The sequence below is a fragment of the Monodelphis domestica genome, chromosome 4 (genome assembly GCF_027887165.1).
Source record: "Monodelphis domestica isolate mMonDom1 chromosome 4, mMonDom1.pri, whole genome shotgun sequence".
Classification (NCBI taxonomy): Eukaryota; Metazoa; Chordata; class Mammalia; order Didelphimorphia; family Didelphidae; genus Monodelphis; species Monodelphis domestica.
In genome coordinates, this window is record NC_077230.1 from 280,182,708 (window position 1) to 280,208,359 (window position 25,652).

Sequence of the window (25,652 nt, forward strand, 5' to 3'; positions counted from 1 at the left end):
AAAACCCCCTTAAGAAATACAGTTTTCGTGTTTTCCATTTTCTACTACTTACGATAAAGGTTCGAGGAAGGGCATTTTCGGGTAGCGGGGAGGTAAGAGAAAAGGGAAACGTTTGAAAATCTTTGTAAGATGTTCCTACCCTATAAAAGCTCAAAAGCTCTCCCGCATGTTCCACGGATATTGCGCAGGGTGGTGACAGGGGAAGAGGGAGAGGAAAAGTTGAACAGTTCTTTGGGAAACTCCTCCCGTCGCACCAAGAGCGGACTGACTATCCAAACCACTCACCTTGAGAGTTCTAAATAGCGACTTCGTAAAATACAAATTTCGCAATCTCTAAGCTTAGCTCTTGGTTACCGGTTTCCCCCTCCCAACAACAAAAAAAAAAAAACTCCCGGAATCTCAAAGGGATACGAGGATTCCTTTTAGTGACTAGTAAAAACAAAGATATCCCTGGCCGCTCGCCTTTGGGGCTGGTTGTTATTGGAGTAGTAAAAATGGTCTTCCGTAGATAGGGGCGAAGTGTTCAGAAGTGCAGTGTTGGAGTTGGGGCATAGACTTGCTTCCTGGAGTTTTTCTTAAAGGTATTCCCCTTAAGGCTACTGAAGCGGGCGGACATAAGTACGGACACACATACAAATACACACGCACGCACGCACACACCCACACACCCCTCTGGAGTTTCTCCCAGGAGGGGGAGGAGAAGAGGAAAAAAAATTGAATATCTTAAAATAGAGAAACACTAGGAGAGGAAGAAAAATTGAGAAAGGCAGAGAAGGGAGGAGAGAAAGGGAGGGCGGAGAGAGACAGTGAGTGGCTCAGGGACGCACAGTCCCAGAGATAGGTGGGGGGTAATTAGCTCGCGTTTGTTAGCTCGCGTTTGTTGGCTGGCCCTCCCCACGCTGCTGCTCCGCGCAGCGACACAATGCAGCGGGGCCAAGCAATGCAGGAAGCGCGCAGTGATTGACAGCTGCGCTGTCCCAAAAAGGCTCCCGAGAAGATGCTTATCGGACGGTGTGTATAGGAGAGAGGGATAGCGCGCGGGCGCTGCACTGTTCCCCGCGGCGCGCACGGAGCCCGAGCGCAGCGGTGCGCTGTCTGTCCCCTTCGGGCCTCCCGAAGGAGGGGGGATTTGGCCCCACAGCCCCCGCCCCTCGCGCCCGGAAGACGCTCCCGCCGCACTCGCGGTACCGCTTGGCGCTTTGGGGAGCGGTGCTTCGGCCGGCTGGCCGCTCGCTCGACCGGGGCTCACCATGCATTGCCACGCCGAGTTGAGGCTGAGCTCTCCCGGCCAGCTCAAAGCAGCCAGGAGGCGCTACAAGACTTTCATGATCGACGAGATCCTCTCCAAGGAGACCTGCGATTACTTTGAGAAACTTTCCCTCTATTCTGTGTGCCCTTCACTCATCGTCCGACCCAAACCTCTGCATTCCTGTACTGGTAAGACCCCCTAGGATCTTTCCTTTTGTCAATCATATATGCTTTCTCTAGCAGAGTTGGACTGAGAGGGATCGGAGGAGAGTCTCTACTCTTCCCCTGCAAGGGGTCTAACTCTCCTATCTTGGTAAATTTGAGTGTAGGACTTGAACGGACTAGGAAATAAACCCAGTAATAAAACTGGTTGGAAATAATTCCAATATGTTACTTACCAGGGAATAGAATAGGTCCCTTTCACTACACCGGACATGAAGCAGAAGGGAACTGTGACTTCCTCACGCTCCGTGGGGGTTCAGACTGAAGACTGAAGACTGAAGACGGCTTCTCAAAGTAAATTCAGCTCCTAACATCACATCTTAGTCCCTGTGCCTCCTCACTGATTAGAATTTGAATTTATTCTCATTTTCATATAATTTGCCTAGCACTTTGCTTTTAATCTTAGGACCCTGTCAAATTGATCCCTGAGCTTGTGTATCCACCAAATCCTGAGTCCGCCGAACTAGTTTCAGAATGATTTTGTTGTGGAGAATTGCCTAAATTAGTTAGCTGATTGTGGAAAAGTCTCTGAGTGTGTTTGGATTTGTTTTTCCCATGACAAGCCGTTTTTAAAAAGTTCATATGTGATTTCCTTTTCCCCCAACAATTAAGACTGTGAGGTGGACTTTATATATATAATATATATATATGCATATGTATATACATATACACACACATGCAAATTTATGTAGTTTAACTTCAAAGAGATTTAAAGAAACCAGGACTAACTGAATTTCTAATAAATAATATTGCCTTGGCACAAAATGTCTTGGTGTGCTTGCAATCCATGCTATCGCTAAATACAGGTATCAAGTAGAAAATGGAATAGAACATACCTTGTTGATAATGCCATTTTTGTCGCTTATAAGCAAGAGATAAAAATCCCAACAATCCTCCAAACACAAGAAGGCATTTAGATGTTCTTTTGAGTCAATCAAAATATGCTACATTGTGAATTACATTGTTTACACAGGAAAAGTGAAGAGTGGAGTATTATTCAATGCATTTGACTCGCAACTCTGATTTTTCAGGCCCCCTGCTTACCTCTTTATATTTATGGCAAATCAGTTGTTAGCTCAATGGGATGATCAATGAAATATCTAATAAAAAGCATTGAACCTGTCAGAAAACAGTATATTACATGAGTTCAGATATAACATGACTACTACAGAATCATATCAGCATGCAACAAATCCATAAAATGGATGTTGGGCCTGTCCCCCATCAATGGAATCATAAGTAGCTGGTAGTATATTAAAATAAGAAAACAAATTACATCTAACTCCAGTTATCCACTAAAATGTATCAACTGTATATCTATCACTAGAGATTGACATTGGATGAGTTACATTTATTAGACTTGAGAGATTAACTCAGATGTCTTCGTTTCTTCCTAATTGGAAAAATTAGAAAGTTATTGAGGAAGGTGATAAATAAGGGTCCAGAAAAAAACCTGAGAAGAGGCTCCTATTTAAGTTAAGCTCTTTGATCAGATGAATTTTATGTTAAGTACAGTTTTGAATACGATTGGCATTTATTATACCAATACAAACTCATTTGGAAGAAAATAGAGGGGGGAAAGTTTCAATAACTACTTTAGAGTATATCAGGATAAGCATGTTTTAGTATATAGTATGTATGTAGAATATGTAGAAGGGGACCTTCCTGGAGAGTTGATAAGCCCCCATGCTCAATTGGACTAAGAAACTTTTCTGGGGATTTTGCTTATTTTGACTTGCTCCTCAATTTCTTCTTTTTTTTTCCCCTCTCTTGGCTTATGAAGGTTCTAGAGTTAAATTGTTTCTAATAATTTACGAGCACAAAAATTGGCAAGATTATAGAATAGCCCAGATGCACTATGTACCCCTGCCACTATGGCGATAAATAGCTTCAGAAAACTGTGATCATCAGTTTTTCAGGGCTAGGAAATTCCATCTCTTATTGAAACTTGTCTGGGATATTCCTTAGGGGAAATAAAATGACTACTGTGTCATTCTGTGAGTATTTGCAATGCATTTTAAGTGTATCTGACTCACATTTTGCTTTATCCTATGTTTTCATTAGTATAGTAACTTTACTTAGGAGAGGGGATTAAAGTTGCCCACAGTCACTGTCTTATTCCATCATTTCAGTCCTCTGGGGCATTAAGTTGTTCTTGGTTAAGGGTTGTGACTTCTCTTAAAAGAGATTTGTTTGATGGAAACTGGGGTCTGCCAAGGGAATTAAATTTATAACAACTGACTACAGTGGTCCACACTTTCAGATCCTAAGCCCTCAGTGGGTTTACAATTACAGTTAAAGCCTTCCCTGCATTAGATCATGGGAATCCAACTAATGACTGCTCAATAGTTTTGTAAATACCACATTTTCAAAGCATTTTTGTTGCCGTTAGCAGTTAGGATGTGCATCACAAATCTTAGGCGGAATGAGTGTAATCCCCTTTGATTGAAAGAGGCCACGATAAAGAACTGACAGCCGCACTGAAAAAATGATTTTGTTTTCCTGGAATATTTTGTAGATAAAGATATTTCACACTTTTGGTGGAACCAATGCACAAAGGAGCTCAGACGGACAACCTTATTGCTTGTCCAAATAAAAATTGAAGAACCATAGCAGCCACATAGGCTGGTAGCTGAAATAAGGAAACTTAAGATAAAACATATTTCTTTCTGGAGGCAATTTTTAAAACTTACTGCAGTAGATCAGTTGGAATGGAGCTGAAAGAGCTATTGTAATTAGGAAGCTCCCTTTAGTCAATCAAGCCAGTCTAGTAATTTCGACTCAGTCTAGTAATTTCGAGTTTCATCATCAAGTTGTGGTGCCACATATCCATAGACAGAAGGGATGCTATTCATGTAAACTAAGAAATGAAAATATGCTCATCAATCAGTTAATCACTGAACTGAATTTCTTAGGTTCTTTAAAATGGTCCTTAAACAGTTCCTTTTAGTTGCAGATGTGGTCTCCTAAATTCTTGGAATTCAGAAATGTTCATCCCTTTAACTTCTCTAGAAAACTGCTCTCAAGTTTGAAGTAGGAAAGCCTTAAATTGATTAAGTTAAACTCAAGAAAAGCAGAACACTGACATTTTCGAATGGGATTATTTCTCCCTCCAAACCTGGGTCACCCCAGAAGGGACAGATCAAACAGACACTTTTTTAAATTGGTGCATTTTCTTTTGCCATATTCATTATTCTGGTGGCTGGTAGAGTGGGACTATTTGAACTGTGATAGAACATTTGAGTTGGTGTTTTCTCATCGATTTCAATTTTGAATGCAGCATTCAGGACTGCTCATGAAGATTACAATATTGACAAGTGACAGGAAACCACAAAGCAAATTGGAATTTATGATGTCAAACGCTGCTTAAATGTAGGGAACTTGTTGACTTTTTTTTGGTTAATGGTAGTAGAGCAGTTAGAGGAAATTGTACCATTTAGGACTGTCTTCCATTCTAAACCTGTTCTCTTTCCTAACCTTTGTTCACTAAGTTCCAGAGGCCTGCAAAGGGGTTTCTTCTTGCTCTCCTCCTCAAATAGGACGTTTCCCTCTTCGATTAAGCATTTATTTTCTTTTCAAGACCTTTTCTGAAACACACTCCCTCCTTCAATTGATCTCATTTTTCTCAAATTTCATATAAGTGTAATAAAATTATTATCATATTATAAACTTGTCTACCATTTTAAGATGTGCAAAACACCTCATAGGTAATAGGTAAAATACATAGGTATTCAATTTGTTTTCTTCTTTGATCATGAGATATCATCAGCAGACTGTTTCTGGACTTTTCCCTTGAATTTATCACATTCAATTTTATATCAGTTACTTTTATATCCCAACCTTGCTGTCAGACACCCTAGTATTTAATAGTAAGCTCCTTAAGATAAAAAAAAAATATATTTTTTGTTATATCTATCTTTGCTTCCTCAACAAGTAGTACAATTATGATGCCTTGACACTTGGTGGGTGATTAATATACTCTTTTAATTGAATGAAATACAATTTCATTGCACTATAATTGTGATCTATTGAATATTATATTTATTGAAATACCTCTCTAGTTGGAATCATCCATAATTACACTTATGTAGTATTTTAACTATATTATCTCATGTTAATCATGCAACAATCCAGTGAGATAGGTACTATCAGTATTCTTAGATCCATTTTACAGTTGAGAAACTGACCCCTAGAGATGTTAGGGATGGTGGCATGGTGTAGTGGATAGAATGCTAGGCCTAGAGTCAGAAAAACTCATTTTCCTGAATTAAAATCTGACCTTAGACACTAGCTGTGTGATTCTGGGAAAGTCATTTAGCCCTGTTTGCCTTAGTTTCCTAATCTACAAAATAAGCTGGAGAAGGATTCAGCAAACCACTTCAATATCGTGCCAAGAAAATACCAAATGGGGTCACAAAAAATTGGACACACCTGGAAAACAAAGGACTGAAAAATAAGTTTATAGTGCAAATTACTTATTTATTCACATAAATTGACCTCCTCCCAAGTGATACTAAGGAAGTCTACATCTCCTCGTCTCTAAAGCTTTAGTTAGGATCTTGGCTAGATCTGGTTGTCAGCACTCTTGGCATCCCTGGCCCTCATTCCCCACCCTGACCCCTAACTCCCTTGTTCCTGGGTTGAGTCTGGGTGATTCTTTTAATGGTAGATAAGTATTATTTATTTTATTTCCCTGTGTGTTCAAAGATTCATCACTTGGGAGACAATGATGATATAGCCTTTTCACCCTACTTCTTCTGTTGTTAGCAGTGAAAACCTTTAGAGAAACTCAAAAGGGCCTTGTGCTTGTTTCAGAGATTTAACAGAGCATTCAGAGAAGTCACAGAAGTTCTGAAGTCAGTGACAATAAGGCTGTATTTCTCTTTTGTTATGGGCCAGGGAAACCTTCATTGCAAGTTCTAGGTCTGGGCAATGGAAAGGAAAAAGAACTTGAATCCTGACTGGCTTCCTCAAAAGGAAATGGGGTAGGGCAGTGAGAAATAGCCTTCCTGGACTGAAAAATCTCAGCTGCTGTAGCCCCTTGTATTGTTGGCACTCCCATACCACAGAAGCCACGATGAGTGACTTGGAACTGGGCAAATTCTCTTTCCACTGATCAGCTTTTGCGGGGGAGTAAAACGGGGGGAAGTTTGCAGTGTATGAGGAGGTGGTATGGTGGTGGGTTGGGGAATGTGCTCCCAGAATACCCCAAATTGGAATTTTAACTATATCTCTCCCCTAAAACATTGCTATCTCTGGTGCTTAGGACTACTTACTCTCCTTCGTGTTGCAGCATTATATCCCAGGCACTCCATGGGTCATACAGGCCTTTGTGGGCTGGCCTAGGGGAAACCTTACCCCATATGTAACACTTGATCCAGGAAAATTCCTTCCTGGTTTCAAACAACCTACTTATAAATCAACTTTGGATTCTCAATCCACTTGTAAGATTGGGAATTCAGATGTGTTCTCAATCCTTCATAAGGCTATTTTTTAAGTATTCCATCTAAAGTGACAAAGTTTATTATGCTCCCACCTCCTCCCCACTCTGCCCCACTTTCAACAACTAGGTTAGTACCTAAACATCTGGGAGAGTTTAGCCAAATATGAATTTTGGGGCAGAAGGGAGGTTAAAGATCATTTCTTCCAACTGTCTCAGACAGAAAACTATTTCTTAAGGTACCAAGGTAGTGCTTTTTTCTGGTGGGGAGGCAAGGTGGGAGGGTGGGAGCAAGTCTGTCATTTATCTTTGTGGAGAAATCCTATTGGGGAAACACCCAATGCTAATGCAGATCCACAACTAATTTCTAACTTAAAGTTTTAGAAAGTTGCTGGAGGCACTAAGAGATTAAGGGATGGTCACAGCTACTGTACAGCAGAGGCAAGAGTCAAACCCGTATCTTCTTGTCCCCAAGTCTGTCTGGCTTTATTGCCACTGAGTCTGTTATGTGGCTTCTCTCAGGGTTGTTTTGAAGATGCAGTGAAATGGTTTATGTACGGAGCTTCGCAAACCTCAAAATATAATACAAATAGGAGGTATTATTGTGGTGGCATTGTGGTGGTTGGTGGTTATAGTGAATTATCTCCTCTTATTTGTTTGCTAAGGGTCAAGGAATCAGAAAGATAGAGCCAACTGAGTTATACTCAAAACTCAGGGGTAATGGCAGGTAGATGGGAGTATAATAAGCCAAACTAAGTTACACCCTGGGGAGAGCCAGCCAACCAATTTAGTGGAGGATTTGAGGAAGGGTTATTTCATGTCATGGTAGTGAGAACATTTTATCCTCCTGTGGATCCAACAGGAATAAGCATGAGGAAAGAGTACATTCCTTAGTTTGGTTCTCGTGTGTATTTCTGTCTAAAAGAATATGCCCCACCTGGAATGTAAAATGAAATGAGATGCAGGAGTGGGTATCATCTTTGAGAGGGAAGGGACCTGTTACGCTCTCAACATGTTAGCTCTAGATTTTCCTGAAACCACAGCTTCTTTTGGATAACCAGGCACCAAACCCCTTCCATTGCCTGGGAACTTGAGAAATGGCCACTGGAATGTTAATGGAGAAATGTAAAACGGGGATTGGAAAATGATCATTATCAACGAGCAGTTGTATTTTGGCCAGGGGCAAATAGGCTTTTATCGTAATTACTCATGATTGCTGTTCCAGTTGCCATCCAAGGGTAAAGAAACACAGGGATAGAGAAGATATGTGTCTGGTCCAGGTCCTCCAAGGCCAAGGAACAAATCACAAAAAGAGTCAGGACTAGTTTTTTAAACTCTTACTTTCTGACAATATCAGTTCTAAGACAGGAGTAGCAAGGGCTAGGCAATTGCGATTTAAGTGACTTACTCAGCATCACACATCTAGGAAGTATCTGAGGTCAGATTTGAACCCAAGTCTGTCTCCAGGCTTGGCACTCTATTCACTGTTCTACCTAGTTGCCCCTGAGTTAGGACTATTGAAGAAGAGCCTATAGCACAGGAAACCTTTCTGTTACCTCATCTGTGGAATCCCTCTGCTTGAGTGACTCTAAAGGATTTTTTCATAGTCTCTTTTGTTTCAGTTCAACTGAGTTTTATTGATTGTCTGTCTTTCTCAGTTCTGATTCCCATCCCCAGCTCCCAAGGTTAAGCGGGAAATATTTCAGTTTACAAGCTTGAAACTACTCTCTAAATATCTAGAAGCCCGAAAGTCACTTGGTTCAATGAAAAGTTTATTCTAGTACATGTCCTATTTGCCAGCACTCATGTTGGCATAGTTTGCCACTTTATCCCAAATCCCTTCTATGTCTCTTTAGCTTATAGGTAGATTAGCTAGGGAAGCAGTGAGAACCTCTACAAGTCTATATTCTACTGGAATCACTGTAAACTCTTCTGTGGTAGTCTCTAGGGTCTACAAAAAGAACTAGGACAAGAAGACACTGATAATTTAATACCTAGTATGTACTATGTGGCATAAGCACTTCAAACTCTATCTCTGGGGTATGTCACCCACCAAGTAATCATGTTAACCTCATTAGTGTGAAATTGTATGTAATGCCCCTGAATGGGTGAATGTCCTTGACGTTTGTACCTCTCCCCTGGTGATTGAATTTCAGACACAGAGTTAAAAATATTTGCTAGGTCTGACAAATCACCCTCTTTTCCCTCTTCCTATCTGGACAGAGACTCAACAAAAAGTCTTGGGTTAATTGAAGGAATTAGTGAAAATAGTATCTGTCCAGAGAAATTAACTTGAAAGATATCAGCAAAAAAGAACAAATTTTCTTTCAAACTGAGGAAGCCTCTGAAATTCAGCCTGAGAGCCAATGCTACTTCAGAGTGGCTCTGGAGCAGCCAGAGTCTCAGCTTCAGAAATGCCTTCAGATGCAAACATGAAAGGCATAGACACAGGAAAGGAAACTTCTTTTTGTTTTACACAGAAACATTGCAGGCTCTTTAAGAGTGGGCTCTGTCCAGTGCCTAACACCCTTCACTCTTCTGGAATAGGATAAAACTTCAGTTAGGAACTTCCAAGAGCAAAGGGCCCATTGCTTCCCTTGAAATTGAAGGTGGAAGTGAAGGAACCCAATAGCAAAGGCCAGAGGCTCCCTTTGTCAAATTCCTCACGTTTTAACAAGCACAAGAGACTGCTTATAATTTCTCTTGTCCCCATTTGGTTCACCAGCCATAACAAATGCTCACCACAGGTGGGCTGCTGCTTCTGCTGTGTGCATCAGTGGGTGGAACTCTGTGGGGCTGGATGAGAAGAACAGAGCTGGCCAATGGTGTTTGGAAGAAATTAAACAGGTTCTAGGTCTTCACACACAACTCTACATTAGGCTGGGTTTTGGTGTAGAGTGGACTGTTGCCACTGCTGCATTTTAGAGTGGATTCATTTCACAGTAGGGTCCCTGAGACACAGTTCCCCTGAGTTACCTAAACTCCCTGGGCATCAGAGCTGGAGAAGGCAGTTTTATTCAGCAGAGGATTAGTGGACAAAGCCAGAGAGCACACAGAGTGCCCCTAAATTATGCTGGTGGAGTGACCAATTTCTCCTGGAAGCAAAATCATGTGGATTGAGAGAGGACTATGGGGGCAGCCAGTTTGGAGACTTTTAAAAGAATCACCGCCAGTTTTCAACCCTGCTTGGGATCTGACTCAATTCCAGTTCTCGGAGAGGTTTTAATGGGTCCTTTCTTCTCAGTATGGAATGCCAGGAAAGAAATCAGAATTTGTATAGCAGGGGAACCTGGTTACAGTTTCTGGTAGCATTCAGCAAGTAGTTCAATGAGTTAATATTAACCCTCTGGTTCCAAACTTACTGGCTATTATATTAAAAGTACCAACCACAGCAAACCCACAGGGTTTTATTTTTACAACTGCCTAATAACATTTAGGGGTGTGTGTGTGATGAAAGTCTTGTAAAATGCTCTAAATAAAAACATAATTAATTTTTCATTATAGAGCCTAATTAATCATCATTAAGGCCTTTTTATATCATAATTTAACTTCATGAAAATGGAAACTTGGCACACATTTAAGGAAGAAAGCAACACACCTAGATAGATATCAGGAACTGGACTAATTACATTTGGGCTGGGATTGAATCTTAAATGATTGTTGTTGTAAAAGAGGCAGAGATGACAGAAGGCCCAACTCTGTAATCACTTTGGAAAGTCTCTAGCTTCTTTTGTGCTGATTGAAATTGGATAAGGGGGTTAATTTTGAGCATTAGAGATGTACAAGTACATTTGAAGTGGGGCCTTGCCAATCAGAAATTGCACCTGGTGACATTGCTGTTTGACTGGTGCAAAGGGACAGCTATATATGCTTCCTGACTTCAGTGGTAGGGTTCATAAAGATGAACACAGCCTTCTTACATGGAAAGGTCAAGATGTGGCTTGAACCAAAGCCAACCTGAGCCTCTGAACACAAGTTTTAAAATGTTTGGAACCTAAGCACAGAAGGTTTTACCATGAACCCTTCCCCAAACTGTGGCTGGTGAGACAGGGAGCTGTAGTGCTGTGTCGTGCCCTGTTGCCCTGTAAGCATTATTTTTGATTCTACTCTGGGTTTATTTTGTGTGTTCACAAACCAGTAGCTCATGTGCGTATATTTTTTGGGGGGAGGGTGGGAGTAGGATAGGGTGTTCTTGTTGGCAATATATGGAGGGTTTGGGAGAAAAGATGCTGTTAGTAAAAAAAAAAGGTTCTCCCATTGTATCTCTAAATTGATTGCAGCCCGGATTAGGGGAACTTTTGGTCATTATAGCATATTAAAAAGAATCTCGGCTGCTTGGTTTAGCTCCTTTCTCTTCTTACTTTATTTTCATCATTCACAGGTCATTTATGACCAGTGGGAAAACACTGGAACACTCTTGTGCCTTTGTAATGCCATGAGGTCACAGGAGTGTTTCCATCTCAGGAAATACCTATTGGAAGTCTGATTGCTAATGTCAATTCACCATCCCTACCTTGCTCCCTACAATCCCTGTGACCATTTCACTTTATGACTGTTGTCTAATATGCCTAGTATAGAGAAAATAACCAAAAAAAGGTGGACAACTTATAGTCTGATTTAGAAACCTAACTTATTAGACACCATCTTATAAGATTGGCTTTACAAAGCTTCACCTCACAAGACAGAAAATTCTAATTTTGTTTCTTTCTCTCTCATCTTGGGGAAATAGCCCTGACCAATGGATGTCTAAGTATTATCTGAAGGTCCTTCACACCTGTTCAAAGGGTCCATAAAGTCAAAATTATTTTTATCATAAAAGTAAAACTTTTAAGTTTCTAATGTGGTAGATGATGTTAGATAGAAACCACAAAAACAAAAGCTCTTTAGGGAGTCCTCAATAACTTTTTTTTAGTTTTTAGTTTTTAAAACATTATTTTATTTGGTCATTTTCATACATTATTCATTGGAAACAAAGATCATTTTCTTTTCCTCCCCCCCTCCCCCTGCCACCCCTCCCCTAGCCGACATGGGATTTCTCTGGGTATCACATGTGTCCTTGCTCGGAACCCATTTCCTTGTTGTTGGTATTTGCATTAGGGTGCTGATTTAGAGTCTCTCCTCCATCATGTCCCCTCAACCTCTGTAGTCAAGAAGTTGCTTTTCCTCCTTGTTTTTACTCCCTCAATTTGTCCTCTGCTTGAGGATAGTTTTTTTTTTTTCCTCATAGATCCCTGCAGATTGTTCAGGGACGATGTAAAGCCATTAATGGAGAAGTCCATTACGTTTGATTGTACCACAATGTATCAGTCTCTGGGTACAACGTTCTCCTGGTTCTGTTCCTCTCACTCTGCATCACTTCCTGGGGGTTGTTCAGTCTTCATGGAATTCCTCTACTTTATTATTCCTTTTAGCACAATAGTATTCCATCACCATCATATACCACAATTTGTTCCACATTTCCCAATTGAAGGGCATCCCCTCATTTTCCAATTTTTGTCCACCACAAAGAGTGCAGCTATGAATATTCTTGTACAAGTCTTTTTCCTTATTATCTCTTTGGGGGTACAAACCCAGCAGTGCTATAACTGGATCAAAGGGCAGACAGTCTTTTATTGCCCTTTGGGCATAGTTCCAAATTGCCCTCCAGAATGGTTGGATCAATTCACAACTCTACCAGCAATGAATTAATGTCCCTACTTTGCCACATCCCCTCCAGCATTCATTACTTTCCTTTGCTGTCATGTTGGCCAATCTGCTAAGTGTGAGGTGATACCTCAGAGTTGTTTTGATTTGCATCTCTCTGATTATAAGAGATTTAGAACACCTTTTCATGTGTTTATTAATAGTTTTGATTTCTTTAACTGAGAATTACCTATTCATGTCCGTTGCCCATTTTTCAATTGGAGAATGGCTTGATTTTTTTGTACAACTGGTTTAGCTCTTTATAAATTTGAGTAATTAGACCTTTGTCAGAGGTTTTTGTTATGAAGATTGTTTCCCAATTTGTTGCTTCCCTTCTAATTCGGTTGCATTGGTTTTGTTTGTACAAAACCTTTTTAATTTGATGTAGTCAAAATTATTTATTTTACATTTTGTGACTCTTTCTAAGCCTTGCTTGGTTCTCAATAACTTTTAAGCGTATAAGGGATTGTGAGTTCAAAAAGTTTGAGAACCACAGCCCCAGAGATGGAGTCTTTTTCCTGTATCATAGTCCTTGATAGGGAAGCATTGACATTTAAGAAATGTTAATAGCACCTTACATCCCCCAACTTATCAAGCAGATAAATTGAGTCATGTTCTGAGGAAAAATAGTAAAAGTCTCTTCTTGAAACAAATCTATGACTTTGATCAGATCAGAGACTCTTTTTAGAGCCTCAATTTAAGGTATTTCAGTACTTCATTAGAGAACTGAGGTAAAATCTAAATACTGAGAGACTCCAGGTGTCAATGAATATCTTCATTTTATGGATGAGTTAATGGTTTTTCTTGGTCCTGCAGAAAACCACTTCTTGGCCCTTCAGTAAAAATCTGTCAACATATATTCTTTTGTTCACTTACAATTTGGGGAATATACACACACATACAGTACATAGAAATATGTTTTCTCATTGACCTCAGTAAAATCTTGGCTCCCTTACTCTGCCAATTCAGTAAATGATCTTTGCTCATCTCTGTGTTGGTTATCTCCTAACTGATGAGTTATAGTGTGTGAATTAATGCCATCTTTGAATTGAAAACCTAGAATAGGATTATTTTCTAGCCAGCTAGTCTTTCCATCAAAATACATAGTAATCCTGCCACTTGAGGACTTCATCTCTTTCTGATCATGTAAAAATTCAGTGAAGGTAAATGCACTCTTTGATTGCTTCATGTTTTAGCAAGTATTTGACAAAATATTGCCATATCCTAGCCTTGTCTTTGGCCCCTTGCCTTCCATCTTAGAATCAATACTGTGTATTGGTTCCAAGGCAGAAGAGGGGTAAGGTCCAGGCAATGGGGGTTAAGTGACTTGCCCAGGGTCACACCACTAAGAAGTGTCTGAGGCCAGATTTGAATTCAGGACCTCCTATCTCTGGGCCTGACTCTGAATCCACTGAGCCACCCAGCTGCCCCTGCTAGGTATTAATTTTTTAAAAAGTTTGTTTTTGTTTGAGAGAGGATTTTGATTAAGAATTGAATGGGGGGGGGGTAAGGATTTAAAGAAAAAATTGAATCAGCTAAAATTTTAATTAATGATTACATTGACATATAAAACTACAAAGTTATGTGTTTCTCCTCTGTTTAATGTTGATTTGATAATTAACTTAAAAACAAGTATAAAGTTAAGATGAAGATCAGCAATTATTAGTGAGAGAAAAGATGAATTGGTTCTTTGAGTCAGTGGCTAAGTTCATTCCTTTGGTGGAATCCTGATCTGTAGGATTTGTGTTCTGGTTTTACCAGTATGAATTGAAATCCATCCATATTGTCCTGTCCTGTGTGATTCTTTTCCTTGTCTTTTCATAAATCTTCCATGGAGGATCTACCCAACATGGTAAAGGTTTCCTTCCCAGTCTTTTAATATTTTGAGATAAAAGTACAAACTCCAGCTATACATGTTATTCCTTGCGTTTACTTCTTGAACAATGCATAGAGCAGGGTAGTTGTTGGTTGTAATAAATAACCTTTTCTAGTGCTTGGAGAACTGAAGGTAACTAGCAATGGATGAGTTCCACTACTCTATAGTGGTTTCACTTGATTGATGATGTGGCCCAAATAATTTTTTTTTCTTTTTCAAAGAAAATAAATCATATATGTTACAGCTGGAAGGGGTCTTACAAATCAAATTGGCACTATAGGTGATTAAAAAAAATCTTATCTTCTGTCTTAGTATCAATCAATATAAGTATTGGTTCTAAGGCAGAAGAGCTTTTAAGGGTTATGCAATTGGGGTTAAGTGATTTGTCTAGGGATATATAGCTAGAAAGTATCTGAGGTTAGATTTGAACTCAGGACTTCTTGTCTCTAGACCTGGCTGTCTATCCTCTCAGCTACCTAACTGTTCTGACAATATAGGTTTAAATATTTTTGGTAAAAGTTAAATATTGGTTTTGTAGAGGACTGCATTTTCTAGGTGAAGGTTTTGTACAAATTAAAATGAATTAAATGTCACTGAAATGTTCACAAAATCATTTTCTTTTGAGAAGAAAAAAATATTGAGCCATCATGTCTGATAATAGTATCCTGATTCATTTGTTCTCATTTCTTTATGTGAAAAGAATCAATACATTTGTTATCTTATTCCTTCGATATCATGGGAGTTGGCCCTCTTTTCCCCTTCCCCCCAGATATCTGGAAAATACAGTAACATTTTTTAACCCTCTCTTTGTCCCAGAGAACTCTGGGTTTTTCTTTCCCTCTTATGAAGTATTTACATGAAAAGAAATTGTATATATTTATTGTATTAAATATAAAATATGTTGATATTATATAATACTATATATTTTATGCATTTATGAGTTTTAAAACTTTTTCTGTGTCATCCTCTGGCCTTTGCATATCATCCATGGCTTCTGCAAAACATTCTCCCAAAATTCCTATTTAATTTCTTATGCTGACCAGAGATATAGTGAAACTTCAATGGGGAAAGCCTCAAGATGGAAGGGATATCTGTACTTGTTACCCTCCCCCCCACTAGAATTTAAGGTCATTGGGATTTCAGATATTCCATTCTTTGTATTTGTATCCCCAGCAGCTAGTATAGTGTTTGGTAGATAGTAAATGCTTAATAAGTGTTGGTTGATTACAGAACTGTCTTCAGAAGTACATAGAACCTTAGGCTTGAAGTCAGAACTGGATTTGATCCCATCTCTGATACTTTATAATAGTGTAACTACAGACAAATCACTTTTGCAGAGCCCATTTCCCTTATCTTTTAAATGTGTATAACAGTTGCACAACCTACCTCATGATACTGTTATGAGAAAAGTGTTTTGCTAACCTTAAAGAAATACAATAGCACCTCATTTTATGTGGATTCAGTATACTTGAGTTCATTCAGGGTATGCAGGATTGGCAATCAGAAAAAAAATCAGAAATATACATGAAATAAAAAATTGTAATTAATGTCCTAAATCTACACTCTTCCCAAGCAGGGGAAAGTCTAGCAGCAGGTGGCCCAATAGTGCTTATTTTTGTTCTGAGAATTGTTAGTGTGGATTGTTACATTGTTTTGCATCAAACATTTGGTCCTGAAAGAGTTTTTGACCTGGGTTCTTGCTTGTATCAAGTCATGTTCCCATCAGAGCAATGCTTCTCTTTGTTTCACTAGCTCTATTTAATTATTAATACTTGCCCCAAAGTAGCTCTGGTATAACTATTGGTGTAACTCTGATAAGCCTAACCAAAAAAGTTGTAAAGTGCCTAGGGATGTTTGTATAAGAAATACTTATCAAATAATGGTATAATGCATGGTTTTTAGCTTACTTGAAGGGTGTTGGAACATATTGGTTGCATAAAGCAAGGTTCTACTGTATACTAATATGAATTATTTTATTTCTTAGTTTTACTAAAACAAACAGTGTTCATAAAGACTATCTTTTCCACCTCCCTTATTTTACAGGTTTGAAAAGAAACTGAGACTCAGATAAGTTAAATTACTTGAGCTAGGTTAACCAGGTAAGAAAGAGCAGAGATCCATTACATCAAAATCAGTGCCTTTCTATTGGTTTTCCCTCAAACCTAGAACATCTCACTTCTGCCTCCTGGCTTTACTGCTTTTTTGAAAAATCAGCAAAATCTCACCTTCTGCCACTTTTCTTCATCCCTTTCATTACTAGTGTCTTTTCTCTGATATCACCTCCCACTTACACTCTGTGTATTTTTCTTTTTTAGTTATTTGAATGTCTCCACCCTTAGAATATGAACTTCTTGAGGGCAGGGACCCAAGGTTGTTGGTTGTTTTTTTTTTTTAACTTTTGTATCCCCAGTGCTTAGCACTTAATCCAGTGCCTGGCCCACAGACAACACTTGTGTTTGGTCATGATGATGACCAAGTTGCCCCCTCAAAAATAACAGAGAGCTCCAGACAATTATAATTAATATCGGGCTCTCTAAAACTAAAATCAAATTTGCCATGACCAAAAAGACTGATGGGTATGATTTAGTGCAACACTGTACTTCTGAGTATCAGGAACTTGCAGAACAGAACTATGGATTTGTCTGGGGCAGGGGGGGGGGGGCACCAAGATCTATGCTAGCTTTCAGCTTCATCTGCTTCTGTTGCACGTGCAGATGCAATCACTTGTCTCTTTATTGTCTCTGTATTACATTCCATTTCATATTATTTACAAATCTGTAACTGGGAACCCTGAAGAAAAAGTAGGTTCTGAAAACAGGTGATACTGATTTCTTCAACATGTGAAATGGATGCGGGAGTTTGATCTTTTCAGGTGGTTTGGTTAAAATTTCAACATTTTCCCTTTGAGAAAGATGGAGCTATATTCCACAAAGGTTTTAGATCTAGGTTCTGTCCTTTTTGTAAATGACCTCACAAAATAAGCAATAAAGTCACACAGAGGAGGTAATTCATTATTATGTTCCTGGGAGAAGCAGGGAGAAAGAGTCACGTAGTAAAGAGGATGGATTAGTATGCCCCCATAGTCTTCAGCTGCACTAACATTCTGCAAACTTTCCACTTTTTAAAAATCAACAACTTTCACATCTAGGTTGGTTTATTTAAAAACATTTTTTTAAACCCTTACCTTCCATCTTAGAATCAATACTGTGTATTGGTTCCAAGGCAGAAGAGTGGTAAGGGCTAGGCAAGGGGGGTTAAGTGACTTGCCCAAGGTCACAGAGCTAGGAAGTGTCTGAGGTCAGATTTGAACCCAGGGTCTCCTATCTCTGAGCTGACTCTCAATCCACTGAGCTACCCAGCTTCCCCCTTTATTTTTGTTTTTAAAGAAAGGAACAAAATCTATCTCATATTCCTGATTGAACTTTTATCCTAGAATACTACTAGGATGCCATTTAATTTCTATCATTATTCTTTACTTTCCCCTTTATTTTGCTAAAATTTTCTTATTACTAAAACTTTTTCCAGGAGCCAAAAGAAATGATCTTATTAATCAGTGGATTAAATTTTTTGCCCTGAAAATCATGGTAATAGTGTAGGCTTTGACTTTTCTTTCCTGTCTTGGAAGTCACTTTGGACTTCCTGCTTAGGGGACTGGAGTATGTTATAAGGAAGGAATATAATCTTGTTTTAGCTGCACAGATATTTACCTTTGACCATGAGGAGTCCTCTTAGAAACACAGCAAGCTTTTATTTTAGGGACCTGAATGGAGAGAACTGGGCATTGAGATCTTTGGAGAAAGAAGTGGAATCATTCTAAAGTCCAAACAAAGGGCAGGAGAAGAGGAGTGGGAATGGGCATGCTTCAAAAGGAGTTGAAAAGAATGCCAAACTGAGTAAATATAAAACCACTAATAGTTCTAGAGGAGGCCTACTAAGGAAGAGTGTTGTATAGGCTTTTCGACACAAGTCATCATATTTGGTGTGTTTGGCATGCTAAAGTTTCTTGGATGAACATTTATATATAATAGTACAGCATGTACAATAGCCATACTCTGGTAAAACCATCTTAGCAGACTGGCCAAACCAGATTGAGAGTAACCAATAGACCTCAAATCTGTTGATGAGTTAGGGGCATGTCTACCCCAGGCATGTGAAGACATCCCCTGGAGGAATGGGTGGATGCTGACAAAGGCCATGAATGCAGCTGAAGCTGGCAGTATGGAACACTTCTAGCTTGGTCATACATTGAAGATGCTGAGGTCATCCTCTGAATCCCAGGCTATTAACAGTCATCACGACTTTGGGTCTTGCTGTTGGACTTTGATGACTGGAAATGAGAGTGGGGCTGCTGATTTGCACGAATCTGCCTTTCTTAAAACCAATTTATGCAAGGATCAAGAGATCATTCCATGATGCCTCATTTGAAAATGAAGGATGAACAACAACTTTATACACACATGCAACATATGTGTGTATATATAATTTGCATGTGTATGTATGTGTATATATGACCAAATGTGGTGACTATGTCTAAGAGTATATACAACATTCTTCCCTAGTAGTCCCCTTTTCCTGTGCTAAGGAGAGGGAGGTAAGTTTCATTATCACTTCTCTGGGACCATTAGTGGTTTTTTATTTACTCAGTTTGGCATTCTTTTGAACTCTTTTTTTAAAGATAAGGGAACTGGTTTTAGGAGATGTGAAATGTGCCATCTGAACTGAGCCCACTCTTCTCCTCCCCTACCCCCGCTCTTGCTTTGGTGGTCCAAATGATTCCAGAAGCATCTTGGGAATCAAAATTTTCTTCTTTGTGTATAGAAAGAAAGAGAAAATGTGTTGTATATGCAAGAGGATGAATGTTGCTCCAAAGGTCTTTGTCTGGCTATCTTTGTCTAAATGAGTCTTTATGAGGTGAGCCCAAATGTTTGATGACCCAACACTAGCTATATTTCAGTTCCTCTGCACTGAAATCTGAGGCTTAGGCTATGTCTCCACAATACTTCATACTTTTGCTTAATAGAAATATAGCATCCAGAGTGAGAGAGGTATTAATATAGTTCACCTGGAGCATTCTGCCCAGTTTTGGGTACAACATTTTAAAGATATCTACAAATTGAAGATTATTCAGAACCACTTGACTAGAATAATAACAATCATTCTGTAGGATTCTTAGTTGAAGGAATTAAAGACTTGGGTTGCATATTGTTTCTGTCTTAAATATTTAGAAGGTTGCCTTTTGGAAGACTGATCAGACCAATTCTGCCTGGTTCAAAGGGGCAAAACTTAAGACCAATAGATGGAAATTATAAGGAGTAGATTTCATCTCAATGAAAGAACTTCCTAACAATTAGAGTTCTCCAAAGGTAGAATGTTGCCACCTGGAAAAAAATTGAACCTGTTGTCATTGTTGATACACAAATAGTGTCTAGATGAATGTTTTTCAGGTGTGGTATAAATGACATTCATACTTTATGTAGGCTTTGGATTAGAGGACCTCTAAGGTCCCTTCCAGTCTTGAGATTCTATGCCTCAAGCATATAATGGAAAATGTTATGGAATTGGATAAAGGACACCTGAGTTCAAATTGCACCTCAGACTTTAGTGGCCACATCACCCATAATGTTATTTAATTTTTTACAACTTCAGTTTCTCTATCCATAAAATGGAGAAAATAACACTGTCTACACTGCCTATCTAACTACTACACTGTTTTACTGTAGTGAAAGTGCTTTATAAACCTTTAAGTGTGAGTTATTGTTATAATAATATTTATTAATATAATAATTATTATTAATCTATTTAGTGAAAGAAATCAGTCAGGCAAGTTATGGAGCACCATATAAATTCTAGAACACTCATACTTGTAGTCCTAATAACTCACATTGACAGAGTACTTTTCAGTTTGCAAAGTCCTTTGAAGAATTATAATTCTGTTTTACAAATGAGGGAATTGAGTCCTAGATTGGTTTAAGTGACATGTCAAACTTTGTACATCTAATTAGTGGTAGAGCTAGGACTGGGACCCATATTTTCTGACTATAAGATGGTGATTTCTCTACTCTTCACCCAAGAGTATTACCAATTTGGGTAATGACATGATGCTATAATATGGATGATGGTGTTTAATAAACTCTTAAGTGAATGACCCAAAGGATTCAATATTATTTCATCATTAAATGTCATTTTTAATTTTATGCTTGCAAGTTTGATTTTGGCCTGATTGCTACCCCTTACTCTTCCAACCCCATCCCATAATGTTTCCTAATACATTGCCCAGTGCTTCAATATCTATTTCTTAGAAGCAATGGAGTTGGATGATAGGAGATTTGGCTGGAATGGAGTAGAGGAAGATGGGATTGGAAGCCAGGATGAGAATTTTTCTTTTTTTTTTTTTGATCATTGAGAGGAAAGAAGAAAATTCAATTGATAGCTCTCTTTCAGAATCAGGCAATGTGGAAATAGGTAACAGAAGAAAAGGCTGCAGTGTACTATGGGGCTTAATCCTTTTCCAAGACCTTGTTCTGTGGAGGAAGAGAGTTATGAAAGAAACCCCATTTAATAAGCTTTAAAATTGCACATCTTGGGACACCTATAATAAGCAGGTGGCAGGTCTGATGGATAACTCTATTTAAAAGGATAATGATGGATGATGGGATGTGAGGAAACGATTGCCTGAACCCAGATCTTTCACGGATTTTACAGTTATATCCAATTAAATACTGATATCTGAAGGAGTTAGTTAAATATACTATTTGTAAGTTTGCCCCATAAGGCGGAGATTTTCTTGCCCTTCAGATGTGCAAGGAATAGCTTACATGCTCAGCAAGAAAGGATAGCTGAAAAATTCTGATTCTCATCTGTTCACATTGCTTACTAATGTGTAATAAGACTTCATAGTTATTCCTATGGTGATCTCTCTCTTTTTTAAAATGTTTTGATGTGCTGGAGTTTTTTTTTTGTTTTTTTTAGTAGTTTTGTCACTTTCCAGTGACTCTTCCTTTGCTACCTAAGGACAGTCTCTTAAAACAAATAGGTACAATTAAACAAAACAAACCAGTACATTGATGATGTCTGAAAATGCGTGCCTTATTCTTTTCCCATCATCCACTACCTTGCTGATGGAAGGTAGAAGTCATGTGGCACCATTAATCCCCTGAAGTCACTAATAGGCATGTTTTGAGCCTTTGAATGTTTTCCTTTAAATTATTTTGGTCAGCATATAAATTAATGTATTGCTTACTTAGCTCTGCATAATTTCATATGCTTTCCTAAAAGATTATCAGAATCTTTTGAATTAGTCATTTCCTACATCCTAGGCATATTTCAGTTACATTCATGTACCAGTTTGTTAGGCAGTGCCACGATTGCTGGATTTATTCTTTTGGTCCAAGTCTTTGCTGCTATAAAAAGGGCTGCTAGATTGAAGTATTCCTTTACATTGTTCTTGTCTAATTAAGCCTTTTCAGCAAGAAGTGAGAAGTGTATAGATAGTAGTCAAGGAAGGAAGAGTAGAAGTGTCAAAACTGCCAGCAAAAAGTATTCTTTACCAGAGCTGGAGTCGAAGACCTCAACTTGATTGTCTGTGGCTCTGGGAGTCAGAAAATCTGAATTAGAGGAGTGGTGGGACAAGAAAAATGAAAAAAAGATATGGTTCCCTTTTAAGCTCACTCAGGAATTCAACCTCCAACCAAGGATACTTGAGAGATAAATGAAGGCTGATACATATATGATGAGAGGGGAAAGGGCGAATGAGCAAGTTACATGAGGAGTTTGGGAGGAAAAGACAATATATAGGTTAGCAAGAGACAGAGAACTTTGGGTGTCAGCACTTTTATTCCCTATTAGCAGAACAGAAGAGTTCTGAAAAACATGAGAATGGGCTATTTCTTTTTAGATATCTGTCCTGTGAGTACGTGCTTATTATCACAGGCATTCCTGGTAAGTGACAGCCACCAATGATGTCTGGTTAGGCAATGGCTTTGCTTAGAATGCATGCAGCTTAATTACCTTATATATTATTGATGCATTAAGAATTTCATCAGGCAGCTTCACAAAGGATCATTATGATTATAGTACAATAACATAATAATAGCAATGAGGCAGTAATTGTCTTTTATATGCTGCTCAGATAATCTTTGTATGGTACATATTGGATGGACTTGATCAATGGAGATAATATGGGGATGGGATGGTGGAGAAAAGGATAAAGGTTAGCAGAAGTTACTGTCTTCCTTTCCTAGTGGACCCTCCACTGACTCACTCTATGACCTTGATTAAGTCATTTTACCTTTTTTGGGATCTACCAGGGGTTTCTAGCATTGATTTATCTCTGGATGTTGGGAAAGGTTGATTGATTAATGAATGTTAATTTAATGGTTTTAAAATATAAAAGCATGAAATAAATGCAAAGTATGAATGGGAGGGCAGCTATGTGGTCCAAAGTGTATTCTACTTGCCTATTACCATGTTTTTGTAAGCAACTGGTTTGGTGGAAGCAGGGCTACTCAATTGCGAAATATAGCATGACTCTAAACCACAAGATATTTCATTCTAGGACACACAGGCTTGCTCCATTATAGTCCAGGGTTTGGTTGTCATCTTGTGACACACCTAAAACTCCTGATCGTGGGAGTCCATGAGGAATTTTCAGGGACTCTCAAAGCAAGAGCAGGTTCATGTTCCTTTTTTCTGAATCAAAGTCCTTTCTAGAAGCCATATGAATTTTTTAGAGTCAAGGGGTTGCAAAAATATGGAGAACTCAATTATTGACATGCCTTTTGGGGAAAGGGTTGTCCCTTTTGATGTTGCGACTTTCCTTCTTCCTTCCCCAGAGGAAGGGTGGGGTGGACAACTAATATAAAGGGGGAAGGCTCCAAATGAATGCCATTTTTCAATTTGGAGTCTGGATGATGGCTTGAGGTGCTCCTTGCTTTACCCTAACTGGTTTGCCCACCCCTAGAAATAAGAGAGTTGTGCAATCACATTGCCCTAGATCAGCCCATGCAGGCTTGTAGAGGTGGATGCAATCTTTCTTTGTTGTAAGGAAACATTCTGCTAGTGGGACATGTGTCCATATGTGACTTTCGAAACCTGCAGCATTCCTTGTCTCTCCAACCCTTGTTAACTAGTCATTCAGCAAAGATTGATGAGGATCTCTGCAGGTCCCCAAATCTCTCTTTATTAGGAAGCTGGGTTCCCAGGAATGTAATACATATTTAACAATCAGTGGAGCCCATTAAACTAGAGGATTTCTAAGGTTCTTTATAGCTCTAAATCTATGATCCTATAGACCTTAGATTCTTAATATGGGTTCATGAACTTGCTTTTTTTTAAACACTAGAAGGAATGGAATTTCAGAAGTACCTTGAAAGACTAAGTACCTCATTAGTTGACAAAGCGCATTTTGAAAAAATTGTAAGTTAAAAAAAAAAATAGAGATGGGGGCAGCTGGGTGGGTAGCTCAGTGGATTGAGAGCTAGACCTAGAGACGGGAGGTCCTAGGTTCAAATCTGGTTCAAATCTGGCACTTCCCAGCTCTGTGACCCTGGGCAAGTCACTTGACCCCCATTGCCTAGCCCTTATCACTCTTCTGCCTTGGAGCCAATACACAGTAATGACTCCAAGATGGCAGGTAAGGGTTAAAAAAAAATAGCGATAGTAGAATGAAAGTCTTTCTCTTAAAGTAAAACTATAATATTTTTACATCAAATGATATGCCTGGTCCTTTTAGTACTAACTATTTTAATAAAATTAATTTTCTTTGTAAAATTCTGCAAATTTTATTTTGCATTCACTTATTATGCATTTAAAACTATGAATCCGAGAAGGATTCCAGAACAAAAACAAAAGGTTAAGAACATTTTATAGACCATTAGGAAATCCTGCAATCTTGTTGATGGAGGATGGAGAGGAAGAGAAAACTTACAACAATTTGAGAGACAACATATAAAATGAATAACTTTTAGTTGTATAAAGAACAAATGCATTCAAAGATATCGCTTCATATATTCTCTGGTGTAATCTCTAGGAATTGATTTAAACTTCCATTTCTCTCCCTACTTGCCATGATAGAATGTGAAAAAGGGATAGAAGAAGATCCTGATTCTTCCACACTCAGCAGATGTTGTCATAAATGTCATATCTCAGTACTGTGCAGTTTTCTTTCGCTTATCTGCCAACCCAGCCAGTATGAGTACAATCAGAAATTGAGATGAGGTGGAGACATTATTATTGTTGTTCAGTTGTTTCAGTCATGTCCAACCCTTTGTGACCCCATTTAGGATTTTCTTGGCACAGATATTGCAGTAGTTTGCAATTTCCTTCTCCAGCTCATTTTATCGATGAGGAACTGAGGCAAAGTGGGCTAAGTGATTTGCCTACAGTCACATAGCTAGTAAGTGTCTGCGGCTAGATTTGAACTCAGGAACATGAGTCTTCCTGATTCCATATAACTGCCTGTAGGGTAAAGTTGTAGATGTATAAAAGAGGCAGTTTCACTAATTTCTTTTAAAATAGTTTAGTGATGTCTTAGTTTAGAGAGGGGGAGAGAGAGAGAAACAGAAAGAGAGAAAGAGACAGAGACAGGAGAGATCAGCAAACTAAACAAGTCTGGTGGTATGTGCAGAGTTCTATACTCTCAGTCTCTTACCTCTAAGAAGTTAAGGAAGGACATTTTCTTTTAAGGGTCAAACTTGGACATTGTAATTACATAGTGTTTGGGTTCATTTTGTTGTTATTCTTTTTGTTTACTTTTAGTTATTGTGCATCTTGTTTTCCTCAATCTATTTACTACATTTTGAATCAGATTGTATGTTGTCTAATGTTTCTTTCTGTTTTTCATATTTATTGTTTCATATGGCAGTATAATAGCTCAATATATTCATATAGGCATCATCATATTGTATAGTGGTTAGAGGGTTGGGACTATTTTCAACTTTACTCTTTCCTTGTTTCCTAGTCACACACATCCAGGAACCTCCCTCCACCCCCCACCATAAAAGTAGGGTAGATTATCCTTTAACTTCCATCTTGTAGAGAATTGGGAAGAATTTTTCTTTTCCCAGGAGAGCACTGGGCTCATCGTAGGGAGCTAGTAAACACTTCGTGATCTGTAAGGATGGATACCTTCCTTATTAGCTATGCAAGCTGTTATTGTCCAACAGATCAGAGCTGTTGCTCATCAAT

At 38.7% G+C, this 25,652-nt stretch overlaps 1 protein-coding gene across 1 annotated transcript in view; it reads left to right on the forward strand.

Annotated features, from left to right (window-relative positions):
• Positions 1 to 753: 753 nt before the first annotated feature.
• BARX2 (BARX homeobox 2) overlaps positions 754 to 25,652 on the forward strand; it is a 94,744-nt gene continuing 69,845 nt past the window's right edge. Inside the window, exon 1 of the mRNA XM_001373346.4 lies at positions 754 to 1,437. Within this exon, the coding sequence (XP_001373383.1) occupies positions 1,251 to 1,437 (187 nt within the window). The 5' untranslated portion in view covers positions 754 to 1,250. The remainder of the gene's footprint in view (positions 1,438 to 25,652) is intronic.